This window comes from Capsicum annuum, chromosome 5 (genome assembly GCF_002878395.1).
Source record: "Capsicum annuum cultivar UCD-10X-F1 chromosome 5, UCD10Xv1.1, whole genome shotgun sequence".
Taxonomy (NCBI): domain Eukaryota; kingdom Viridiplantae; phylum Streptophyta; class Magnoliopsida; order Solanales; family Solanaceae; genus Capsicum; species Capsicum annuum.
The window spans coordinates 134,430,968-134,457,820 of NC_061115.1; the positions used below are offsets into that span (position 1 = coordinate 134,430,968).

A 26,853-nucleotide genomic window follows, 5' to 3' on the forward strand; every position below is an offset into this window, starting at 1 on the left:
AGAGTCCGAGCAACTTAGACTATTTTAGGCTTTAAATAGGACATGCCAAGGTCGAACTCTGATTTGATGTTCCATTGGCATTAAAAAAGTGCCTACTTAAGAGATTGAAGAAGGCATGGAAAACTATTCCTGCCCATATTTGGTGGTGCATTTGGAGAGAAAGGAACAATAGATGTTCTGAGAGCTGCAACAACTCCATTCTAAACACCAAAATGGACTGTTTACTTTTTGTTTTCTTTTTCGTGTAAAATGGAGTGTGTTAGAATATGAGTAGGAATAGCAATGGCATATAGCATCCTGCTTGGAAAAGATTTGTAATGTAGTGTCCTATTTGGAAAAGGATTGGAATATAGTGTCTATAAATAGGGTCTCAGTGTAATAATGTAGTTACAACAATTCGATAATATTTTTCTCCAATATTTCTCACATGATACCAGAGCTTCTACGATCTTGGCAAAGAAATCACAGAGAATCCACTGCCGGCAGGCTGCTATAATCAATATATGCCGGCTTGTTTGGCTAATGATTATGTTAGCAAAAGTTGGATCACCATGTATCATTCAAGTGACTATTTTCTCATATTTGATTTATGTAGCACTGTGTATCTTTCCGGTGGCTACTTTCTCATATCTGATTTGCGTAGCACTGCGCATCTCTCTGGACTACTCATATTTAGTTTGCATAGTACCGTGCATCTTTTCGAACTACCTTCTCATATCTGAGTTGCATAGCACCGTGCGTCTTCTCGATGACTCCTCAAATCTGATTTGCGTAGTTCCGTGCATCTTTTCGGTGACTCCTCAAATCTGATTTGCATAGGGTTGTGCCATTATTCTGACCCTACCCATCTAATTTCTCTTTTTTAGTAGGGTCATGCCGTCATTCCGACCCTACCCAAATAATTTCTTTTTTTCAGTAGGATCGTGCCGTCATTCCGACCCTACCCATATAATTTCTCTTTGCTCTTTGTCATTAGGTTGTGTCGTCACTTCGACCCTACCCGTATAATTTCTCTTTTTCAGTAGGGTCGTGCCATCATTCCAACCCTACCTATATGAGTTCTTTTTTCTAATAGGGTAGTGTCATCATTCCAACCCTACCCATATAATTTTTTCTCAGACTGCGACCACTTTTCAACCATCAAATCTAATAATCGAGCGCGTGAGCATGTTCCGGCTAGTTTTTCGGTAACTTTCTTGTTCAAGATCTACTCATATCTTGATTTCAAGATGACCCACATATTTTATACCGATTTTCACAGATCGGCTTTCCGGCAACGTTTACTACTTTTCCAATCATTTTTTCAATTTGTTCCTTTTCAACTGAGGTCTCCCAGACATCCAGAGAAGTTTTACCAATTTTCTTGCAGATATCTTCACCAAGTCCCTCATTGATCCCCATATTAATTACATTCATAACAAGCTTGGTACATATGCCCTCTATGCACCAACTTGAGAGGGAGTGTTAGAATGAGTAGGAATAGGAATAGCATATAGATTCCTACTTGGAAAAGGATTGTAATGTAGTGTCCTATTAGGAAAAAACATGGAATGTAGTGTCTATAAATAGGATCTCAATGTAATAATGTAATTACAACAATTCAATAATATTTTTCTCCAATATTTCTCAAAGAGTGGATAGATGATGTTGCACCCCTCCCACAGATGACAGAAACTTTTGTATGCTTTAGTTCTTCCCCGGGGGGTTTCTTTTTTCTTTTCCTGCATATTTTTCTCCCCTTTCCTCCTTGTTCGGAATTCTAATGTAATCTCAACAATATCTTAGTGTTATTTTGCCTTGTAAGAAATCAACAATACTTAGCATTTCAAGAAAAAACAATACAAAAAGTTCTTTTACAACCAGTACTTCCATGAGTTAATAGTGTTGATAGTCTAGACTCCAGCCTCACATCAAAACCTGGACTGATTCTTCATATTGGTCAACATGACAGGGTAAGGAAGGACAGGAGTCCAAATGAGGATATTATTAAAATCTGAAGATCACCAAGAACAATTCGGTAAAATGCTAAACTAGAACAATTAGTGTGTGGGTTGTAGCTAGCAGTCAGGAGAATTCTTGTGTAGCCGAATTCAGTAATCATAGGTCAGTGTACATAGGTGTCTTTGGGATGTGAGTGTATGTCACTACTAGGTGGGTGTCCTATTTTCTATTGCTTAGTTCCTATTTTTCTTATTCCGTGTTGCTCTTATTTCCCGTATTCATATTCTTGTGATTTTATTCTATTATTTCCTATTCTTTATTTCGGTTATATCATTCATCCCCTTGTTTATTATCCTTATCTTGAGCCGGGGGTCTATCGGAAACAGCCTCTCTACTTCTTCGGAGGTAGCGGTATGGACTGCGTACATCTTACCCTCCCCAGACCCCAAGCTGTGGAAATACACTGGGTTTGCTGTTGTTGTTGTTGTTGTTGCTAAACTAGAACAGACAGAAATCAGTTAGTATGAAGGACAATGTTTTCTGTGAAAAATGTTTTCTTCGAAAATGTTCTTTAAGAAAATAAGTGGGTTTCCTACTTATTTTAAATATTCTTTAGGAAAATAAGTGGGTTTCCTACTTATTTTCGTGTGTTCGGTATGTAAGAAAAAAATATTATCCTAAAAGTATTTGTAAATAATATAGACAGATACTATGGGAGGAAGGGGTGGGGCCTGGCGGTAGGGTGTGGGGTGGTGGAGATGGGAGCTACGAGAGAGAGGGTGAAGCTGAGGTGTGTTAGGAGGATGGGAAGGACGCAATCAATGTGGAATGCCACTTGTGAAACTTGTTTTCCCTACTTTACTAGGGAAGTCATTTTCCTCAATTTTTAAGGAACTTGTTTTCCTAAAGAAAATGTTATCTAAACATTTTGACCAACCAAACATAAAATAATTAAAAAATATTTTTTGGAAATTGTTTCCTCCATACCAAAAACACCCTAGAACACTGCTGGTTATGATGTCGAGAAGTAGCCAGTATGAAACTTGATCTTTTGTGATAATTCTCAGGGAGACGAGTAAGCATTGATGACAGAACTTTTCGGGGCTGGATAAAGATTGAATGCAAATCTTAAAACTTTTTATTACCATGACAAGAAGGCAAAAAATCAAAAATCCTTTACTACCTATAGACATGAAATACGTGCTTATCACCCACTCCATACTAAGGAATAATACACTGACATTTCAGTTTAACCAATACAAGCACAAATATGCAAAGAATGACATACATATATAAATACAGTTATATTCAGGAAAAGTGCAAACCTCAAGTATGTCCTCATCTTCAATGCACCAACAACATCCGACCTCACTATTTGTCCATTGCTGTTAACAAGTATATTGACACTCTCCACAACATCCAAAAATACCTGAAAGAAAAAATAAAACTCAATATAGACCAGTAAAAGAAGCTGTCTATTGAATAAAACATAAAACTTTAATTATGACGAGGTAGAAAAACATAAAACTCACCTCATTTTTTTTGTATTGGATCCCTTCACTGCGCCAGGACACAGCATTTGTAACTGCCATTGGAGGCCTTTGTGTAACTTCCATTCTATATGCATCAGTTTTTATGAACTCACTGAGAATTTTTGCTTCAGTATATTGAGGATAACCAAAGTCCATCATTTCGTCAAGTAACTCATACTGCAAAAGACAACATAATTCTAGTCACAGCCAGTACTTTTTTATGATTATTTTCCGGTCACATGCTTTTTTTTTTGCAAATAGAAATAAAATGTTCCTTGTACCACTACAACAAAATTATCTCGTAGGGATTCTTCTTCTAGCTCTTCAAAGTAATGCTTAAAGACCTGCCAGCAAACCAAATAAAAAGAAATGAATAATTCTCCCCAACTACTCAACAAATAAATTCATCTCAAACCAACATGCTAAGAGCACATTTTTTAAATGCTATTTAATTAAGAAGATATTTTCTGTGTACTGACAATTAGTTTGTTAGAGATAGTTAAATGGGCCATGTAACTGGCATGTGTGTTGGTTGGCGAGGTGGTTCGAAAAACACTTAAATAGGCACTGCAGACTGCAAATGTACTAGTGCGAGGTAATTCATTTTGGATCAGATAAGACAACTCTCTTCTCCTTTCTTCTCATTTCTTCTCTTCTTTGTAAAGCTTCATTTACCAGAAGTTCAAATCTGGTGATTCAATTTACTTGCATGCACAGACATTGAGCTAAATCGGGTGAAGTTACATGGTGTCGTAGCAGCGATTTGGGATTGAGGATGTAGATTCTGTAATCTAATCGATCGCCATTGTTGAATATCGGAGAAGACTCAGCCATGGGAGATACAAAAACCACACAGATAGATCACAATCACCCATTGTCTTTGAAATTGTCGGACGTTCCAGGTGTTGCGTTGATCCCGATAACGCTCACGGGATCTGAGAATTATGTCATGTGGAGTAGATCCATAAGAATTGTGCTCCTAGTAAGAAAAAAAACTAGGTTTTGTAGATAGCACTTGCATGAAGAGTTCGCATAAGGGAGACCTCGCAACACAGTGGGAGAGATTCAATGCAGTGGTACTTTCATGGGTCAGTTCTACAGATTCAACAGAATTGGTGGCTAACATTGCCCTGGCGTCTAATGCGATGAAAGTCTGGAATGATTTCAAGAATTTGACAAATCAAACCAAACCAGACTATTTCATCTGTGGAAAGAACTAAGAACTCTTAACACAAGGTACAGATTCTGTTGCAACCCATTACTCTAAAAATGAGGAATTAAGGGATAAATTAAATGTGCTTGTACCATCTCCTTCTTGTGATTTGTGAAGAATCAAAACCGTATATTGGACATCTCAACAACATTTATTGCAATTCCTAGCAGGCTTAGTGAGAGTTATAGGCTTTTATAGCCATGTGAAAAGTGACATAATTCTTAAGACACAAGGTCCTAGTGTAAACCAAGCTTATGTAACAGCAATTCAGGAAGAACGTCAGAGAAACTTGGGAATAACCAATACAAGGAAGAGAGCTTTTAACAATCTTGGCAGGAAAAAATAAAGGTTTTAAAGGAAAGAAACCAGAGATGATTTGTGAGAACTATGGATAAAAGAGATGCCTAAAGGGGAATCACTACAAAATAATTGGTTATTAACCGGATTTCAAAAGCAAAAAGGGTCAAACAGGAGGTTTCAAACCGTATGCAAATAATTCAACAGCTAAAGAAGGTAGTGGATCAAAGGACAGTCTCAAGGGCATTTCTTCATAGAAGAGCAATACAAACAACTTTTAGGTTTGATGGATAATGCTCCAGCAGGCGATTATAAGTTGAATATGGCAGGTATGACTTCCTTGTTGTCCAAGCCAATCGATTGTGACTAGATAGTAGACTCAGGAGCTTCACACCACATAACACCTTAACATAGAGACTATCAAAGTTCAACCAACCGGAAATAGAATACCGACAGGGAACACAGGAAATGCAGTTATTTTAGGAAAGCATTCCCTAAAGAATGTCCTACATGTGCCAGAATTCGAATTCAATTTACACTTAAGTCTCAAAACTCACCAAGGATCTCAATTGCTCCATCACTTTTACCTTGATATCTCTGTTTTTAGGGACTCTACAATGACAGGGTGATTAAGATTGTTAAGGAATGTGAAACAGGTGGAACCAATAGTAGGAGTTGTAATGAAAGAAAAGGAAGACTCAAGGCTTTGGCATTTGAGACAGAGACATGCTTCAGTGGGAGCAATGCAACACATACCTTTATCGAAAATAAAGTAGATGAACCAAAACCAAAATAAGAAGAAAATAGAAGAAATGTATTTTCAAAATTCGAGAAACATAAACAACTGACAACTTTCTCTCTCTCAGGCACTGATCCCAATGTGATTTTTTAAACCACTTCCCACATCAAAATCCCACCAGTGGTCCTTCTGATAACCGGAATACCTCTTTTATCTTCTTCTTTCTTCAATTTTTTTCCACCATAGAACCAAACACCTGCGACCAAACCCCAGAAAACCCACCCCCAGAAAGTCCCCCACGTGCTCTCACGCTCCACTAGAGCTCTTCAAACACCGCAACCAAGTGCGTCACACCCCCAGCCAGATTTTCAGTTTCTTTCTTCGGCGCGTGATGCCACCCCCAGCAAGATTTTCAGCTGCTTTCTTCGACACTTGCACTACAGAGGCATTCCGAAACTACTCTCCTGCTTAGTTTACTCTTCCTGCAGATATGAGGGATTGCATTTATTTTGCACAAGGATTCAAGTCTTTTGACATAGAAAAAAATATCAGGGACTGCTGGAGAATGGTATGACTGGACCTAGTGAAGCAGAAACACCATCACAAGAACATCTTTCACCAGAAAAACAATGGAGTGGATAGTTCTGAAATTGAGAGAAGATTCCAAGACGATGGGAAACACGGTGAAAAGGTGGACGAGAAGAGAGGGGTTGTCTGAGATCTTCTTTGCCAGAAACTTCAATAAGTTTGGGCGGTACATAAGTGTGATTAATTCAGGGGTAGAAGGAGATCAATTCTGATACTTCCAGAAATGACATTTATGCAGGGTGGAGTGATATTGCAGACAAAGTTGGAAGATTCATTAATAACACAAAAGATTTGACCAACATTGAAGACCACAGGCTTGCTGATAGCAATTTTCCATACGGGGAGACGGTTAAGAATATTAAATGGGCTCACCGGGGAGGGAATGAGTCAGATGCACAACATCCATTGATGAAGGGGGAGAAATATGTATCAATGACATCTGCAGTTCTCAGAACGCGGTTTTAAAAAGAAGCCTGGTGGGTTTTTTCACAGCCAAAGGTGATGAGACACCAACCCTGTCAGAGATAAGAAGATGGGCTACTAACATCTGGAAGCAAGGACACTCTTTACATTTACGATTTGGGTAACTGCAGTTTTCTATTTGAATTTGCTTCAAGAACCACTGCAGAGCAAGTGATGGATGGGGAGTGAGTCTGGAGGAAAACCACGGCCAAATGCTTATGCTGGAGTCCTAGAATTGGCACTATGGAGGAGACAGGAAGGCCAACCTCAATCTGGACCAGAATTGTAGGTCTTCCGCAGACCTATGGTCTCAAAATGTTTTTAAAACCATTGGTGATCACTGTGGTGGCTGGATCGGAACAGAAGAGGAAACACAATTGAGAAATCTTCTCAAATGGGCGAGGATCAGAGTTCGTGGAGATGGTAGTAGTATTCCTAAAGAGGTGACAGTTGAAAATGGAGGACTCAGGTATACTACACAGCTCTGGACAGAATTACCGGCGAGAGTGGTGACTGGAGAAGATCACACGAGCAGCTCCTTTACCCAGCAGATTTCGAGGTAAAATTTGAAGGGTAAAGGGGTGACGTCTGAACTGGGGCCTTCAATGACAAAGCCAAGTGAAACTGCAAAAGTACATGGAGAGCAGCTGATGGATTTTGTTAACACTATGGATCGGACCAGCCCAATACTGGAAGATAGTCCTTTAGTTTCTAAGATGGACCACGACCCAATTTTAAGTGAAAACAGATTCAGTGCTCTTTCTAAAGAGGCATGTGAGGAGTAGGGGGTTCCTTTTGGAGAATTAACAGAGTTAAAAACAATTAGCCTCGAAGTTCCTCGAAGCGTATAAGTAATGGGAATACTCTTCTGCAATTACGAAGGCCCGAGCTTCATCGGAAAAAACTCCAGCAAGGTTAGATCCAAACATACAAGTAGAGGAGAGAGCACAAAGTATTGTTACCTCTGAGGCACGCAGACAACAAGGAATTGAATTGCAGGAGGGCAGACCCAAAAATAACTCAAATGAAGCAAATTTGCAGATTGAACAAATTCATGATGTTAACCCAGTTAATACACAAAGTCAAGCGAACAGGAAGAGAATGAGTCGACAGCTTCAGATTGGGTCAATTCACATATACTGGAGTTAAGCAATACTTACGGAGTTGCTTTTGTGGGCTTCGAAAAGGAAACACTAGCTCTTCTCATGAAACTGGATGAGAGAAAGGACATATTAGACAAGAAAGAGCAGGAGAAACTGGTCACAACTCCAAAAAGCAGGGGTATTGGGAAGAACGAATTGAAAAATCTGCAATCCTGTTTAAATTAAGAAGTTGAAGGAGTTAGAAAAAGGGGGAGACCACTTAGCCTCACGTTTAAATGAATGTAAAAATTATAACGTGGAATGTAAGGGGGCTAAACAACACAAGTAGTAGAAGACTTGTGAAATCCTCTTTACAGAAGTGGAAAGCAGGTGTGTATTGTCTGCAAGAAACAAAGCTTAACAATGATGTGGAGAATATAGCTGAATAGTTATGGCCTGGGAGGTGGATGAGGTGTGGATTCTTGGAGGTTTGTGGTAGTTGTGGGGGAATATTGCTGATGTGGGATAGCGGAGTTTGGACAGGGGATTTGGTAGAAACAGGGCAGTATTCTATCACATATAGATGGGCGTGCACGCAGAATTCTTTCAGTTGGAACATCACTGGAGTTTATGCACCACATAGTAGAGATGAAAAATAAGAGTGTCGGGAAGAAATTGCAGCAGTTAAACAATTTTGTGATGGTCCCTGGGTAACCTCTGGCGACTTCAATACAGTGAGGTGTATGGTGGAGAGAAGGGGCTGCAACAGAATCACAAATGTAATATCTGCTCTCACAAGGTAGATAGAAGATATGGAACTCCATGATCCTCATTTAAACGGTGGGAACTTCACCTGGTTCAGGGGAGTAAACCATCAGAGTGCAGCTAGATTAGATAGGTTCCTTACTCTATGGAATGGGACGAATCATTCAAAAGCATTAGACAAAGATTATGCCTAGAGTGATTGCTGACCATAGTCCTATTCTGTTAAGAGTGTGGGAGCTGGAATCAGAAAAGAGCTTATTTCAAATTTGAGAATTGGAGGCTCAAGGTACAAGGCTTCAAGGATCTAATGCATGAGTGGTGGAATGACTTTCTGGTGGATGGTTGCCCTGATCACAAACTTAGCATCAAGTTGAGGATGCTGAAGCAAAAGATCAAGGCTTCGAGCAAAGCAAACTTTAGTGAAATGGTGAATAGAAAGAACAATCTGATGAATGAATTGACCGAGATGGATCTGATTCAGGACAACGGAGACCTTATAGAAGAGGAGATGATGATAAGAGCAACAATAATTGTGGAGTTAGAAGATTTGGCTAAGAAAGAGGAAGATAGCTGGAGGCAAAAATCTAGAGTCCTATGGCTACAAAAAGGGGACAAGAACACTAAATTCTTTCAGAGAATGGAAACTGCTCACAAGAGATACAACACTATTGATAGACTAGAAGTGAGGGGAGAAGAGATTCAAGAACCTGAAGAAATCAAAACGGCTATGGTGGAGTTCTATAAAAATTTGTACTCAAAGTCTGAAGTCTGGAGACCAACTTTTAACTATATTGATTGTCCTAAGATAACCGAGGAAGAGCAAGACTGGCTACAAAGACCACTCACACAAGAAGAGGTGCTCCAGACCATCAAGTTATGTGATGGTGACAAAGCACCTGGCCAGATGGATTTACGATGAGTTTTTTCAAAGCATCCTGGGAAACTCTTAAGGAAGACTTGATGATGACTGCCCAGAATTTTCATCAGAATGAAATCTTTGAGAAATCCTTTAATGCTACCTTCATTGCATTAATTCCTAAGAAGCCAGGAGCAGACAATTGAAGGACTTCAGACCCATCAGTTTGATAGGTGGTGTACATAAGATCATTTCTAAAATCATGACCGAAAGGCTGAAGACAGTAATGTGCAAACTGGTGGATGACCATCAATTAGCCTTCTTGAAAGGGAGACAGATTATGGATGCAGCTCTTATGGCTAATGAACTAGTGGACTCGAGAGAAAGACAGAAGACACCTGGCATCATGTGCAAGCTTGACATTGACAGGCCTATGATCATGTCAATTGGGCCCTTTTACTGAAGATCCTAAAGGATATGGGTTTTGGCAACAAGTGGATAAATTGGATTAAGTTCTATATCCAGTGCGAAAATTTTCTGTCATCATCAATGGAGGCACCGAGGGTTTCTTCAAGGCCCAAAGGAGCTGGACCCATATCACCCTTCTTATTTTTATTTGCCATGGAGGGGCTGAACCGTATGGTCAGGAAAGCAGGGGAAATAGGTGAAGGGATTCAGTTCTCAAACAAATAGATGCAATGCTATGGAGATCACACATTTTTTCTATGTTGATGATTCACTCATCTTCTGTGATGCAAAAGTGGGGCAGAAAAGATATCTAAGAGCAATCCTAACTATCTTTGAAGGCATATCAGGTTTACATGTCAACTGACACAAGAATTTTCTATTCCCAGTAAATCAGGTAGACAACCTGCGGTTATTAGTGAAAACTTAGGTTGCCAAGTAGCTTCACGACCTACCAAATATCTTGGAATGCCTTTAGGAGCCAGAAACAAAGAACTTCAAGTATGGAATGAAGAGTTGGAAAGGTGCAGAAAAAAGCTATCTAGATGGAAGAGTCAATACCTCTCTTTGGGGGGCAGAGTGACACTAATAAAATCAGTGATGGATGCTCTCCCCACTTATGTGATGAGCTTGTTCCCTATTCCTAGAAGCACTGAGAAGAAGATTAATCAACTGAAAAGGCCTTTCCTATGGCAAGGAGACAAGGAGAAAAAAAGGTATAATTTGGTAAAATGGAATGTTGTAACCCTCAATAGGATACAAGGAGGTTTGGGCATAAAAAATATCAGCATACAGAACACTTGCCTTCTTCAAAAATGGTTATGGAGATATTGCAATGAAGATATGGCTTTGTGGAGGAGACTCGTAGCTGAAAAAAACATGGTACTTTGTGTAGCTGGGCAACTGAGGAAGCTGTGGGCACGTTTGGATGCAGTATGTGGAAAACTATCAGAAGGTTGTGGACTCAGTTTAATAGTAAAATCCACATTAAGGTGGGAGATGGAATGAGAACAGAGTTCCGGAATGAACACTGGGTGGGTGAGGACACTCTTAGAACATTATTCCCACAGTTATATACTATAAGCCTTCAGAAAAAATGATAAAGTATCTCAAGTATGGAGCCCTCAAGGATGGAACTTAATATTTAGAACAACAACAACAACAACAACAAACCCAGTGTATTCCCACTTTTTTATTTTTTTTTATTTTTTTTTTTATTTTTATTTTTTTTTTATTTTTTTTTTTTTGAGAAAGGTAACTTTATATTCACACGAAAGCCTTCATCACCCAAAATTGATGAAGCTGGGATTACAACCCATATTGGGTAGGGATTACAGTCCACAGAAAGCTATAGAATTACAGATTTCCTATGAAATCAGGTCTGATCTTCCAGATTAGTTTCCAAGGCCAATTCCTTATCATAGATTGCCTCTTGTTCATCTCCCAGTATCAAGGCTTGACTGTAAATACTCCTTTGCTGTGGTGCTTCCAAATTGGTCTATCTTGTCCTGTAACATTGTTTGAGGCATTGCTTAGTACCTGAAGTAATTCAGCTACTCTGTCTATCTCCCAATTATTTAATGCTCTTCTAAATATTAAGTTCATTGTCTGTTGTCTGTTGTTGCTGTTGCTGTGGTCGCTTCTTAGTTTTGCTTCGGGAGTATTCCTTTGAACGTGTGTGTGCCTTGTATCTCCTTGCTGCTGCTTTGATATTGCCACCGGGTATATCCTTATATTTTCCTATTTTTTCGTGTAGTTGTGGCTGTGGGTGGTAATGGGTGGTTAGGGTCATGTCCGAGGGGGTTGGGGCGTGGGGCTGTGGCGAGGGCGGGAGATGGGGAGAGAGCGGGAGTGGGTGGGAGGCCAAGGTTTGGCCGAGGGGGGGTTAGTGGAGGGCGCGTGGATAGCGACGGTAGGCTGAGGGTTGGGTCTTGGAATATAGGGACCCTTCAGGGGAAGTCCATAGAGCTGGTGAAGATTCTTAGGAAGAGAAGGATCAACCTTGCGTGTGTCCAAGAGACCAAGTGGGTAGGGTCTAAGGCTAGGGATGTGGACGGTTACAAGCTGTGGTACTCTGGGAGCGACAGGCGTAGGAATGGAGTTGGCATCTTGGTAGATGAAGAGCTTAGAGGTCAGGTAGTGGAGGTGAAGAGGATCAACGATAGGTTGATGACTATTAAGTTGGTCATTCGGGGGTTTACCCTGAACGTGTGTAGTGCCTATGCGCCGCATGTGGGATCGGAGGGGGAGGAGAAGATGCGGTTCTGGGAGGCTTTGGAGGAGGTGGTGAGAGGCGTGCCCAGTTCGGAGAAGATTGTTGTAGCAGGGGATTTCAACGGGCACATCGGGGCGCTACCAGGAGGCTTTGGGGATGTGCATGGTGGTTTTGGTTTTGGGGAGAGAAATGAAGAGGGTGCGACCCTATTGGAGTTTGCGAGGGCGTTTGGGCTGGTGGTGGTGAACTCGGGCTTCCCGAAGAAGGACGACCACCTGATCACTTTTCGGAGCGCGATAGCCAGGACCCAGATTGAATTTTTGTTGCTTAGGAAAGGGGATAGGGCGTTGTGTAAGGACTGTAAAGTCATCCCGAGTGAGAATCTTTCGACCCAACATAGGCTCTTGGTTATGGATTTGGGTATAAAGAAGAATAGAAAGAGGAGGAGTAAGGAGTGTAGACCGAGAATTAAGTGGGGCGGCTTGACGCCAGTGAATGCGTGGGAGATAGGGGAGAGGTTGGCGGGAATGGGGGTGTGGGAGTGTAGGGGGGACGTGGATAATATGTGGGACAGGGCGGCAACGTGCATCAGGGAGAATGCAAGGGAGGTGTTGGGTGTTTCTAGGGGCCGGGCCGGATATCATCGAGGGGATTGGTGGTGGAATGAAGAGGTGGGGAAGAAAGTGGAGACCAAGAAAGAGGCGTATGCTAAGTTGGTGGAAAGCAAGGACGAAGAAGAGAAGCGGGTAAACAGGAAAGAGTACAAGCTAGCGAGGAAGGAGGCGAAGTCAGCGGTCATGGCAGCTAAGACGGCCGCTTTTGAGAGCTTGTATGCAGGGTTACAGGGGAAAGGAGGGGAGAAAAAGTTGTTCCGACTCGCTAAGGCTAGGGAGAGGAAGGGTCGTGACCTCGATCAGGTGAGGTGCATTAAGGGGGAGGACGGTAGAGTGTTGGTGGAGGACGGTCACATAAAGAAGAGATGGCAGTCGTACTTTCATAGGCTCTTGAATGACGAGGGGGACAGAGCTATTGTGTTAGGGGAGCTGGAGCACTCAGGGGAGTGTCGGGATTTTAGCTATTGTAGACGTTTTAAGGTAGACGAGGTTAGACAGGCAATCCGCAGGATGCGAAGGGGTAGGGCGACGGGGCCGGATGAGATACCGGTGGAGTTTTGGAAGTTCGTTGGAGAGGCTGGTGTAAGGTGGTTGACTGCATTGTTCAATGAAATTTTCAGGACGGCAAAGATGCCCGAGGCGTGGAGGTGGGGTACCATGATCCCCCTCTATAAGAATAAGGGGGACATTCAGTGTTGCAATAACTATAGGGGGATTAAGTTACTGAGTCACTCTATGAAGATATGGGAGAGAGTGGTCGAGGTGAGGCTGAGACGGATAGTGTCTATTTCGGAAAACCAGTTCGGATTTATGCCCGGCCGCTCGACGACGGAGGCAATCCACCTGGTACGGAGGTTGGTGGAGCGGTATAGGGAGAGGAAGAAGGATCTGCACATGGTGTTCATCGACCTGGAAAAGGCGTACGACAAAGTCCCCAGGGAAGTGCTTTGGAGATGCTTGGAGGTGAGTGGAGTACCGCAGGCATATATCAGAGTAATTAAGGATATGTATGAGGGAGCGAAAACTAAGGTGAGGACGGCGGGAGGAGACTCAGAGCATTTCACTGTCCTGACAGGATTGCATCAGGGATCTACTCTTAGTCCCTTTTTGTTTGCGTTAGTAATGGATGTGTTGACGCGGCGTATTCAAGGGGAGGTGCCGTGGTGTATGCTTTTTGCAGACGATGTAGTCCTGATAGATGAGACTCGAGGGGGTGTGAATGACAAATTAGAGTTGTGGAGGCAAACTCTGGAGTCTAAAGGGTTCAGGGTGAGCAGAACCAAGACAGAGTATGTGGAATGTAAGTTTAATGACGTGAGGCGGGAGAATGAGGTAGGAGTGACGCTAGAAGCACAGGAGGTAGGGAAGAGGGATAAGTTCAAGTATCTCGGGTCCGTGATCCAGAGTAACGGTGAGATTGACGAGGATGTCTCGCACCGTATTGGGGCGGGATGGATGAAGTGGAAACTCGCATCGGGGGTGCTGTGTGATAAGAAGGTGCCGCCCAAGCTTAAAGGCAAATTCTATAGGGTGGTAGTCCGTCCGGCCTTGCTGTATGGAGCGGAGTGTTGGCCAGTTAAGAACTCCCACATCCAAAAAATGAAGGTGGCAGAAATGCGGATGTTGCGCTGGATGTGTGGACTGACCCGAGGGGATAGAGTTCGGAATGAGACTATCCGGGAGAAGGTTGGTGTGACTTCAGTGGAGTGTAAGATGCGGGAAGCACGATTGAGATGGTTCGGACACGTGAAGAGGAGGGGCATGGATGCCCCGGTCCGTAGGTGTGAGAGGCTAGCGTTGGATGGTTTTAGACGGGGAAGGGGTAGACCGAAGAAGTACTGGGGCGAGGTGATTAGGCGGGACATGGAACAGTTACAGCTCACCGAGGACATGACCCTAGATAGGAAGGTCTGGAAGATGCGAATTACGGCAGAGGATTAGGGCCAGTTCGGGTCGCTAGTGTAGGGAATTAATTGGTGGGGGTGTATTCCTGTTATGATTCCGTATTCAGTGTTTCGTGTTCCGTGTTCCATGTTTATTACGAATCTGTGTGCTTTCCTCTGCTTTATATTCCTGCATTCCTGCTTTACTCTGTTTTATATTCCTTATGGGTGCCGTATCTATGTTATGTCATCTGCTTCTGTGCTGTGCTGTACTATGTGTTTATGTGATATCTCGTGACTTGAGCCGGGGGTCTTTCGGAAACAGCCTTTCTACTTCATCAGAGGTAGAGGTATGGACTGCGTACATATAAACAAATAAAATAGATAGCTATAACACAATGGCACTGTCAAATCTGTACAATGTCTAAGCATAACAGGTTGAAATTTTCGAGTAGTATAAAGTCAAATGGTATTTTCCAGTCAGTGCACTTGAATGTTTGGGAACCTCATAATTACCTACATATGACATGAAATATTACTTTGTAACTGAAGTTAATGATTTTAGTAGATTCGCTTGGGTTTGCTTGTTACAATCAAAGAATGAGGTTGTAGTTGAACTAAAGAACTCCATTTCAATGATTTGTAATCAGTTTGGCACTCTGTTATAAAGGTATTGAGGTCAGCCAATGCAGCAGAATTTTTTAATAGCCAAGTAACTGAACTGTTGACAATTTATGAAATTATTACTCAAAGTAGTTGTCCATACTGTACTGCACTGCAGAATAATATTATGGAAAGAAAATACACACATATTGAAGTAGGCTACTTCAAGTAGCTAGAGCATTGACACTCCAGAATCCTATGCCAATTATATTTTGGGGAAAGTGCACTCAAAAAAACAGTTTGTTTGCCACAGCAGTCCTGAATGCTAAGCCACCACATGAATTGTTGCAGGGAAAACCAACCCAACAGAATCATCTTAGGGTTTTTGGATGTTTGTGCTCTGTAAATACCTTGCCAAAAGGAGACAAATTTGCATAAAGAGCAAGAAAAATAGTCTTAATTGGCTACTCAAAGACACAAAAGGGGTATAGATTGTATAATTTGGAAAACAAGAGCTTCCTTGTTAGTAAAGATGTAGATTTTAGAGAACATGTCTTTGATTTAAAGGATACGAAGAGAAGTAGAAGATTTTGTCATTTCTCTCACAGCCTATAGATCTGGGAAATGATCCAGTTGCTGATGGAAGGCAGGACGATGAACCACAGTCAAAGAAACCATGTTTGAACTCTCCAGCAGACTGTGAGGGAGAACAACCACATGAATTAGATCCTGAATCAGCTCCTCAGTTGGAACTCACACGAACTGGATCACCATAATGAAGGAGTAGAACCTGAAGATGAAACACCACCTCAGGCCTCGGGCAGGGATGAGGAAAATCGTTACAGCTACTAGGCCTACTATATGGGTTAAGGACTACATTACATCCACCCGCAAATCCACAACTAGTCTATACTTTGTTACACGTGTCATACGATCACCTCTCCAAAGGATATCCAGCCTACCTGGGAGCAGTCTGATACGAGTCAAATGGCCACCTTAGCTTTTGATGACATCTTTGAAGGAAAACATGTAAAGGCTCAAGACTTGGTCACCCCGAGAGCACAAGGATACGCAAGGAAGGATCATTTTGACCATGACTTAAAGCAATCTCGTGTGTGGAAGGTTGCTTGGTTGCTTACATTGATGCTAACCCGAGAACCACAAGCCTTGAAGTATGAACCATACTCGGTTTTTGAGAGCATTGAAAAGGCGCCATTCATTCAAGTTATAACATACCTTGGTTGCCCCTTCATTAAGGGTATTTTATACATTACATATGGTGTATTTACACACCATGGTAGCCCCTCTCATTAAGGGCAAAGTGGTCTTTTTATCTTCATTTGTAATATATTATAAATAGGCCCCTTTAGTCTTATTTTCACTAGTTTGGGAAGAATGAAAGATTGAAACAAAAATCCTCTCTCTCTTGAGAGAAGAACACTTTAGGTAGTCTTAGTTTAGGGCTTGGAAAAGCTAATATTGATCTTTGCTTGGAAACGGTGAATCTTGAGGTGAGTTGATTCCCTTGGCAGTCACCGTAAGAGTGTGGTTTGGATTATTACATTCATTAGGGGTTTTTGAGTTTAATACTCTTTAGTTCTTAATATTGTAATAATCTTGTTCTCACTACCTATCCTTTACTTTTGTTGTTGTTATCTTGTGTAGTGGACTGTTTTGGGTCCTTTATTGAATCCGAAACGTGTGTTATTGTTGTTCATCTTGTTCATCACGTTTTGTAGCTATTTTTTGGTGATATATACATCATTGTATCTTGTATTCTTCTTGTTGATAGAGAATCCGAGAGTGGTCTCCAAAAAGGTCCTCAGATCCTTAAGATTTGCAGACTGTTTTGGAGTTGTTTCGTGTTTTTCTTGTCTTTATTGTATCATTTGGTATCAAAGCATGGCTTGATCTTGTTCCTACAAGATCAATCTTGGGCTTGCTTGTTAGAAAATTCAAAAAAAAAAGTGTTAAAAACTGAAAATTCTAGAAAAATAGCAATCTGTCCGTGTTTGTGTTCTTGGCCAAAATTGTGTTCTTGTTGTATCTTGGCCGAGATTTGTTTGTTGTGTGACTAGATCTAGTAGTGTTCTTGTTTGTTTTGTTGTTTCTAGTGTTAGTTTTCTTGTCCACTAACACTTTGAGTCTAGATCTAAACTTGAGCTTGAACTTGTTGAAAGTTGTTGTTGTGAACATAAGCTTGGCCCATTGTTGTTGACCATTGTTGTAGTGGACTGTTTTGGCCGTGTGGTTTCTCCTTGATGTTCTAAACTTGACCACGTGATATTGTTGTTACTTGGTGGCTTGAGAACCATTTTGTTGAAGTTGTAGTTGTCTTGGCCAAGTGTTGGAGATATTGTTATGGTGGATTGGAGTTGGCCATTGGAATTGTCGTTGTTCTTGAAGATTGTTGTTATTGTTCTTGGTGTGGTTGTTGTTGTTCTCGAAGTTCTTCACCTTCCTTCATATATTGTTAGAACATAAAGTGAATGTTAGATCCTAAAAAGTGAAGGAAAAAGGTGTATGTACTTGTTAGTCTTGAAAGAGCCCCAACCACCAAAAGACTTTATATCACTTCTCAACCACTTTCCCATGTTTTAAGGAGAAGTACAAGAAAAAAGTCAAGTCTTGAAAATTGAAAAAGGCCCCAAGACTTATTTTCCCTCCTAAAACAAATTCCACCAATCCAAATTAATATTTGACCAAGACTTGATCATTTGAAAATAACCACTTGATAAAACCGAACCAATAAGTGGCTGCCACGTCATCACTGCTACTGTTCACGCAATATTTTTGAGCCCAAAATTTTAGATTCTTAGTTTCATTTTATTGTTTCATTAGTTTCATGTCTTGATTCTAGAATTAATTAACAACTAGTAATCACCTACTTAGTTGTAGATTAATTATTGAATTCGTTTCTTTCGTGTCTGCGTTATTTGTGTGCTTTTCTTATTTTTTAACTCGTAGTAACTTCTTTGTTTCAAGTTCGTAAGTAAAATTTTGTTTTGAGTCTTGAGTCAATCAAAAAAGAATCTATTCCGACCGCCAAGTAGAATTGACATCTTATTGACTATCGGAGTATAAGCAACTTTCAATATTCACCGCTCCAATTGTAAGGATCACAAAAGTGAGTGAATAAGAGTGTTGGTGAGGAGCTTTTACTACTAATCTTCTTTGTTCATTTTGTAGGTTCAAAAGGTGATATAAGGGGAATATGTCTTCGATAGCCGGGGATTATTGTGACTACAACATGGGAAGGTTGTAGTGAGGGGTTTTATGGCTACGAAGTTGAGGGAGATTGCAGAGGCTATGAAAATAGACATGATCGAAACTTGGGCAGATTTGAAAGTTACTGTTTTGAGGGAGAAAATGAGGTGAATGAAGTGCCTAGTGCTTATGGTGACTTTAGAGATGATATAGGACCTCGTGATGGATCATATGATAACGTTGGGGCATGTGAGGAGTCTTATAATTCTCACTCTGAACCTAGATTTGGTGTTAGATATAACCCTTTCGTTCGAAAAACTTATGAGACATATGATGAGAGTACACGTGAGGAGTGTGAATATTCATTTTCCACCTTGTAGTACTTCTTATCAAGGTCGATATAGTGTGAATGGTTATACTAGCTATAGTGGAGGTTGTCCAATGAGAAGAAGAGGGTATGCATCTCCAAGACCAAGGGGTACTCGTATGCCTTACAATGTTGATCCAAGAAGGAGTGTACACTCCGGAAAGGTGACCATTTGTGGGATACCGGGCTGCCTCGTTGTGTTAAATGATAGGTACTATAGAAACTACAGCGTTCCATCCATGGTTGACTACTTGGGGTTGTTTTGCGATCCTTTATTTGTTCCATACTTCTTGGACGGGCTCAAGGTTACCGAGAGGGTAAAAGTTATCTTCTCCCAATATGAATACCATGAGGAGGTGTGGTGCGATATTCTTCCCTTGGCCTACGGTCATGTATACTTAGGCGCCGATTGGTTTGTACAACATCAAGTTCCTAACATGGAAAATTGGCCTAATGTTGTAAGAGACCAATGGGGAAATCGCCTCATGACTTACTTGCTGCCGAAGCCGCGAAGAGAAATGCCTACTACCTACTCCAATCCAAATAATTATGAGAGAAAAGATTTAAAGGAGTAAGGGAGTGCAAGGTGGTAATCCGAGAGTGGAAAAAGAAGAGGTTATGTGGAGCGACGTGAGGGGATTACCACCAAACTGTGCTAACATTGGTTGTCCTATTTCTAAGGACATTTGTATAGGTACCAACATGGCAAGCGAAGACGAACAATGCCAAAAGGAAGTTGCTGCCCAAGCTTTTGGAGGACCTTCACACCATGACAAAGAAAAATCTACTACTCAAGGACTTCAAGGTAAAATGGATAACTCTTACACTTTTGTACATGTAAATGATAATTGTGTGGCTAGTAGCCCATTGAGTGTGAGTTGTAGCTTGCCTATATGTGAGTCTATTGTTTCTTTGCCACTTGATGATGATGTACATGATGTGAGTGTGGATACATTAGTTGATCCTATTGATAACCGAATCGACTCTTCTTGTAAGATCGATTTATGCCCACCTAGTGTTGAAACCATTATGTTGAATGAAAGTACATTATCTTCTGAAATTTGTGTTGATCAACTTATGTGTGAAAATTACCCACTACTTGAGGATGTGTATGATGTAATTAATGAACCTCAAGTGGGTGATGATGTTGAAAATGTTGATCGAAGGAATAGGAGTGAACTCGAGAGCTATTCTTGGGATAATCTTGCACTTGAAATCTCTTTGAAACTTGGTATTGATCTTTTAGAGAGTGATGAACGTGTTTGTTCCGAATCTGCCCGTGAAATAAATCATGCTCTCTTTAGGTATAATGTCTTGTTTGAAGATGATATAACCACTCCTAATGAACCTAGTGGTGAAAATGATGGTATAGCTTACCTTAGAAGCTATAGCCAATATGCTAACCCACTATGGTGTGACAACATTTCTACTAAAGATGGAAATCACTTCTTGGAAGATAAAAGTACTCTTAAGGGTAAGGGATGTGTAGTCTTGGAAACTACTTCTCCTTCCACTTTGTGATTTTATTGTTGAGAGTACTCATAGTGGTGATTGTGAAACTAGTAGTGAGTACACACATGAGGACACCTTAGTAGAAGTTGACTTGAGTGATACTTTTCTCTACTCTCTATTTGCTTTGGATAATATGTATGCTATTGTAGAGAGTACGCCATTTAGTTTGGGTAGAGACCACGGGAAAGGGGAGTGTTGTCTAGACCCGTGTCTATGGCCACTCTTCCCGTTTGACCCCGGTGCCAAACATAGATTTTATGATGATGGGGCACCCAACTTGTTGCTTGGTTTACATGAAAAGCAAAGTATCACTTTTGGTAAATTCCATAAGCAAATCCTTTGTGCATTTTTCATTAATTATATAATATTTAGTTCAAGGATTCTTGGTTATATTCTAAATATGTGAAACCTTGGAATGTTGAGGCGATTTGTCGTGCTAACCCTAACCCTCATTCCATGAGGAGTTTGTATTTGTGTGTCCTTTCTTTGGTTTTGCAAGGTTTGGATTCGAGGTCGAATCCTTTTCGAGATGGGGAGGATGATACGAGTCAAATAGCCACCTTAGCTTTCGATGACAACTTTGAAGGCCAACACGTAAAGGCTCAAGACTTGGTCATCCCGAGAGCACAAGGATACGCAAGGAAGGATCATTTTGACCATGACTTAAAGCAATATCGTGTGTGGAAGGTTGCTTGGTTGCTTACATTGATACTAACCCGAGAATGTAACGCCCCGAGATCCCATCCCGAGACGACACACGGTGCTTATGACCCCGAAGGACCACAAGCTAACCCTTTACTGATATTTGTACCTGTGCAATGTATAATATCTTAAATAAATGCGGAAACTAGCCATAAGGTTCAACACATCTATAAATACTCAAAACTGAAAACTAAATACTGATACATCCGTCTGAAAAGCCTCTAAACTATCTGAACTGTGGAGTTGATGGGACATATCCCCAACTAACTCCGTCAACTAAAAGTAAACAAAATCTAATGCAATAATAGCAAACTGAGATTCATCCTCGAAAGAAGAGGACTCATGGTTATGGCTACTGCTGCTGGCTGGGACTGAACTGCTGAGGAAACTCTGGATCCTATGCCTCTAAACCTATGGTGTCAAATAGAACACCATAGCGCAAAATGCGTCAGTACAGGAATGTACCGAGTATGTAGATGAGGTAGGTTAAATACAAGGGCTCATGCATGCATACTATCTAAACTGAATAATCATGAAAATGTCGCACAAGAACACATACATATACATGAATGCATAGATCATAGTCACAATTATCACAACTCTAGAGACTGAAACTCGGATACTACCTTACTACAGACTGAACTCACTACTGACACTGAGATACTAAGACACTGACTCATCTGATACTGATGACTGAGAAACTGAATGTACTTACATCTATGACTGAATTCTGAGCTTACTGCTCTCAACGGACAAGATTAAAGATCAACCTCTCTAACGGATGATTAAGGAAGCTATTATCAATGGTAAGGAAATGATTATATCTGAATCTGACAACAAGAATACTCAATAGAATCTGAGACTGTGGTCAAGCCTGTCTGGCGGCATATCTCTGAATATGATATCAAATAACTGTATATGAGACCAAGCCTATCAGACGAATGGTCCATGAATCAATGGACCTATCTGAGTTCCTCATAAAGATAGATGATTGTATCTGACAGTCCTGATTTCTGAAGATTGATACTGAGACTGAATATGAAACTGAAACTGTGGGAAGTAATTACTTAACCGACATGCCCCAACCTACCATAGGTGGGGTCCAACTTGTAACCCCAGCTGGAAGGGTGTCAATATCGTGCCACGGGTAAAGACCTCTCTCTCGTCAATCCTCTCTAGCGAATGACCCTTACTAGGAAATTGACCTAAGGCAATATAATAGTCAAATACTCTCTGTGGCGGTGACTCCTGTATCCTGCGCTGGCTACGCAGTTCTGGAGGCCAGGGATTGCTACTAACGACTAAAACCTCTCTCTCACTGACGGGAGAAGCCGCCATCCCTTCCCTCGCTCGGTGTTAGTTTCTATTCCCAACTGAAAGACTCTAACTGAATTCTTAACTGAACACAACTGAACTGAATCTGATACTGATCATGTTTCTCAAAAGATCTGAGTTACGCTGAGATCACTTAGTTCCGTATCTGACGGAAATGGTATTAAATCACGGTATCTGACTGACGATACAGAGCTTGAATAGATTATTCGAATCACTTCTGAGATCGGAATTAAACACTTGAATACTATTGGATCTGAGCTGTTACAGGACTGAGGCTAGATTACTAGCAATACGGAGATTACAGAGATAACTGAGATTACTGATATTTCTTAAGTTCTGTAACTGTCTGAGGATCCAGCGTTCTATAATTCACTGAGTTCTGAGAGTCATGGCTCAACTGGAATTATCGTGAAACTGACACAGGCTCTAGACAGCAGCTAAATTGTCGGATATAAATACCCCCAGGACTCGATAACATAAAATAAAGCATAATCATTCCTCCATCATCACAACCATTTATTCATCATCATCACAATCGTTCATTCATCATCATCACAATTGTTCATTCATCATCACAGTCATTCATTCATCATCAGTATAATTAAAGCATCTCTTCAAGTATTTAGGAAACATAACATACCTTCACCTTTACAATCATTAAGGCATCGCGTCAAGCATTTAGGAAACATCAACATATACTAACGTAGGGAAACATGCTACTAGATTATACTTCCTTCAACAAGGTCTTACCTCAAGTACTTCACACCTAAATCAGTCTTGACATGTATTTGGACATCACATGATTTGGGGAAAACTTCATACGATCATGTCTCAACTTACTTGCTAACCACTTGGCATGAATTAAAAGCTTAGCATATATCAGAGAGCACATAATTGGGGAATTTACAACCATCATATCTCAACTTGTTCACTAAGGTCTTTCAACAACACTAAGCAAGTACGGGTTTACACCTGCCAGGGGATTTCATACTATCATGGCACATTTCACTCACTAAGGCATTTTATCAAACACTAGGCATGCATAGACTAACTCATACTTTGGGGTTTCCTAATCAACGTACTATAATGGCCCTTATGCTTCACCTAAGCTCTTTATCAAACTTATGGGGAACATGCTTCGCTTATTCAACCATTTCTACACCCAAATGACATGAACACATCACATAGAAAACCACTTCAAGAGGGCTCATCACAAACATCACATGACTTCTACATACTAGGGTCAAAGCTCATGAATCTTGTAAACAAACATAAATCAAAACTCAACAACACATGTAACATCAATTTCAACTCACATAAATCATTAACAACTCATAAACATAAAATCTTTGAGTTTTAGAAAAGGGTACTTGAGCTTCTTGCATGAAAGGGACCCAAGAATCAACATCTACATACCTTGGGAAAACTCTTTTGTTGAAGGCCTTGGAGAAATTCTTGATTTCCTCTTGATTTCTCTAAACTCTCTCTTGATTTTTTGTTGAAGAAAAAAAGAGGGTTTTGATTTTGGAAACCCTAGTTTTTGGAGTGGAAGGAGAGAAATGAGGCTGAGCTCCCTTAACTGGGTATTTATAGAGGCTAGGGAAAAGGGGAAAAGACCAAAAAGCCCTTGGAATTAAGCTGAAAAATCCGATTTTACATGCTAGCGCGACGCGCCAGTTCACTGGAAATTGGACAATTGGAAAACTGCACGATGGCGCGACGCGGTGGAAATTGCATTGCCCCCTGGATTGCGAACTGGAACTATACCGCGACGCGGTGGAATCGCAAGAGGTTCACTGAAATTTGACAATTGCCATTTTGGCTGGCTCCGCGACGCGCTAAGGTGCCAGGTGGCATACTGTCTCACTAAAATGGCTCTAACTCTTCACCCGAGTGCCCGATTTGGGCAAATTTTGTATCGATGGAAAGCTTATTCAATGCTCTACATGGCAAAAAGTAGAAATTAGAGAAATTCCACATGAATTCAAAGTATTTCATACTTAGGAAGATATTTTTGAAAGTTTTAGACTCGGATTTCCGCATTACTGAATATGCTCTAAGGCTCAGACTGGAAAAGGACTTTGTAAGGTATTACATTATCTCACCCTTGGGAACATTCGTCCTCGAATGTCGCTTGATAGACTGAGAATACTGATCAACTGAACTTACTCAAGAAACGGAAACATCTCAGAACATGACGACGCAACTGAAACAACTGACATACAGAGTTCTCATACTAGGCATGCATATCTGATGCATGGAATACTCAATAGCTGAATTCTCATAACACACATGCATATCTGATGCATGATCTCATTACTGGGCTGACCTCATGAATGCATAACTAAACACACGCTGACAAGCTGAACTCTTTCTACTGAATGTGCAGATCTAATGCATAAATGTCTGGCTGAACCGACTTTCGAAGGCACGGATGACAATGCAATAACAACTGATGCTAACTTCATAAAGAAAATCTGAACATGCATCTGGATGAATCTAATGACATGCAAACATCGTAATACTATGGGGTATCTCCCCCTTGAAACTCTATGTCCCTCTAAACACACTTCGCTGAAATACTAGGGCGGTGCGCGGGGCACCTACAAACTAGGTCATAATTGACCGACTAAGATCTGAAACTCATGCATGACTCATGCTAGCATATAAGCTCGAAATGAAAGCAAAGGATCTAACAATGCATATCATAAAGATGAAGGGCTCATAACATACCCGGGTCTATTTCAGGGAATCCTTCCCGATCAAGGCGAGCCTGAAGCGCATGGAGTCTACCCCTTTGAGTCAGCACTCTACACTCTCGCATTCTATGGCTTGGCTCACCACACCCAAAGCACACATCACTACCGGCTCTACACACTCCTTGGTGGCGCCTGCCACACTCTCCACAAAGCGGATGGGTACGAACACCACTAGCACTACTCTGGGCTTTGGAGCCTGGCGCTCCATCAGATCTGACACCCCCGAACACAGGTGCGGGTAAACTAGCTGAGGATGGAACTGAGACTAAAAATCTCCGACCATGCTGAGAACTACTACCTATCTTAGCTCTCTTGCTTACTCTCTCTCCTTCATTTTATCTGCCTCAATCTGTTGCGCATGCATCATTAGCTTAGAAAGATCCATATCTCTATTGAGCATAGCAGCTCTACACTCTTTCAACACATAACTCGATACCCCAGACAAAAACTTACTCATACTCACTCTAGGGTCAGCTACCAAGTCGGGAGCAACAACAACAACAACAAAACCAGTGTATTCCCACCTAGTAGGGTCTGGGGGGTAAGATGTACGCAGTCCATACCTCTACCTCTGAAGAAGTAGAAAGGCTGTTTCCGATAGACCCCCGGCTCAAGGCACGAGATACCACACAAACACATAGTAAAGCACAGCACAAGATTACATAACATAAATACGGCACCCATAAGTAATATAAAACAGAGGAAAACACACAGATTCGTAATAAAACATGGAACACGAACTCATAACAGGAATAAAACCCCCACCAAGTAATTCCCTACACTAGCGACTCAAACTGGCCCTAGTCCTCTGCCCTAATTCGCGTCCTCCAGACCGTCCTATCTAGGGTCATGTCCTCGGTGAGCTGTAACTGCTCCATGTCCCGCCTAATCACCTCACCCCAGTACTTCTTCGGCCTACCCCTACCCCGCCTAAAACCATCCAACACTAGCCTCTCACATCTACGGACCGGGGCATCCCTGCCCCTCCTCTTCACGTGTCCGAACCATCTCAATCGGGCTTCCCGCATCTTGCACTCCACTGGAGTCACACCATCCTTCTCCCGGATAGTCTCGTTCCGAACTCTATCCCCTCTAGTCAGCCCACACATCCAGCGCAACATCCGCATTTCTGCCACCCTCATTTTTTGGATGTGGGAATTCTTAACTGGCCAACACTCCGCTCCATACAACATGGCCGGACGGACTACCGCCCTGTAGAATTTGCCTTTAAGCTTGGGCGGCACCTTCTTATCACACAGCACCCCCGACGCGAGCTTCCACTTCATCCATCCCGCCCCAATACGGTGCGAGACATCCTCGTCAATCTCACCGTTACTCTAGATCACGGACCCGAGATACTTGAAACTCTCCCTCTTACCTACCTCCTGTGCTTCCAGCTTCACTACTACCTCATTCTCCCGCCTCACGTCATTAAACTAGCATTCCACATACTCTGTCTTGCTTCTGCTCACCCTGAACCCTTTAGACTCAAGGGTTTGCCTCCAAATAAATTATACAAATAAAATTTTAATATTTTTTCATCATGACTAAATTTTAAACTCCTAAATTTTATTTTATTTTTGGTTTTCCATCCAATGTTCGGTGCCCGTATTAGAGCCCCGACTAATTCGGATCGCGCGTTGCAGGGCCTATTAAGGTGGCAGTGTTTCCAACATCAAACTCCTAAATTGACACTATTAAAATTAATCTTTTTAC

The 26,853-nt window shown here is 41.4% G+C and overlaps 1 protein-coding gene across 1 annotated transcript in view; it reads right to left on the reverse strand.

Annotated features, from left to right (window-relative positions):
• The window catches only part of LOC107870880 (AP-1 complex subunit mu-2), a 55,535-nt gene that overhangs the window by 20,203 nt on the left and 8,479 nt on the right, over positions 1-26,853 (reverse strand). Inside the window, exons 3-5 of the mRNA XM_016717572.2 lie at positions 3,755-3,817; positions 3,474-3,650; positions 3,267-3,370 (exon numbers count right to left, since the gene is read on the reverse strand). Coding sequence (XP_016573058.1) covers positions 3,267-3,370; positions 3,474-3,650; positions 3,755-3,817 — 344 coding nt within the window. The remainder of the gene's footprint in view (positions 1-3,266; positions 3,371-3,473; positions 3,651-3,754; positions 3,818-26,853) is intronic.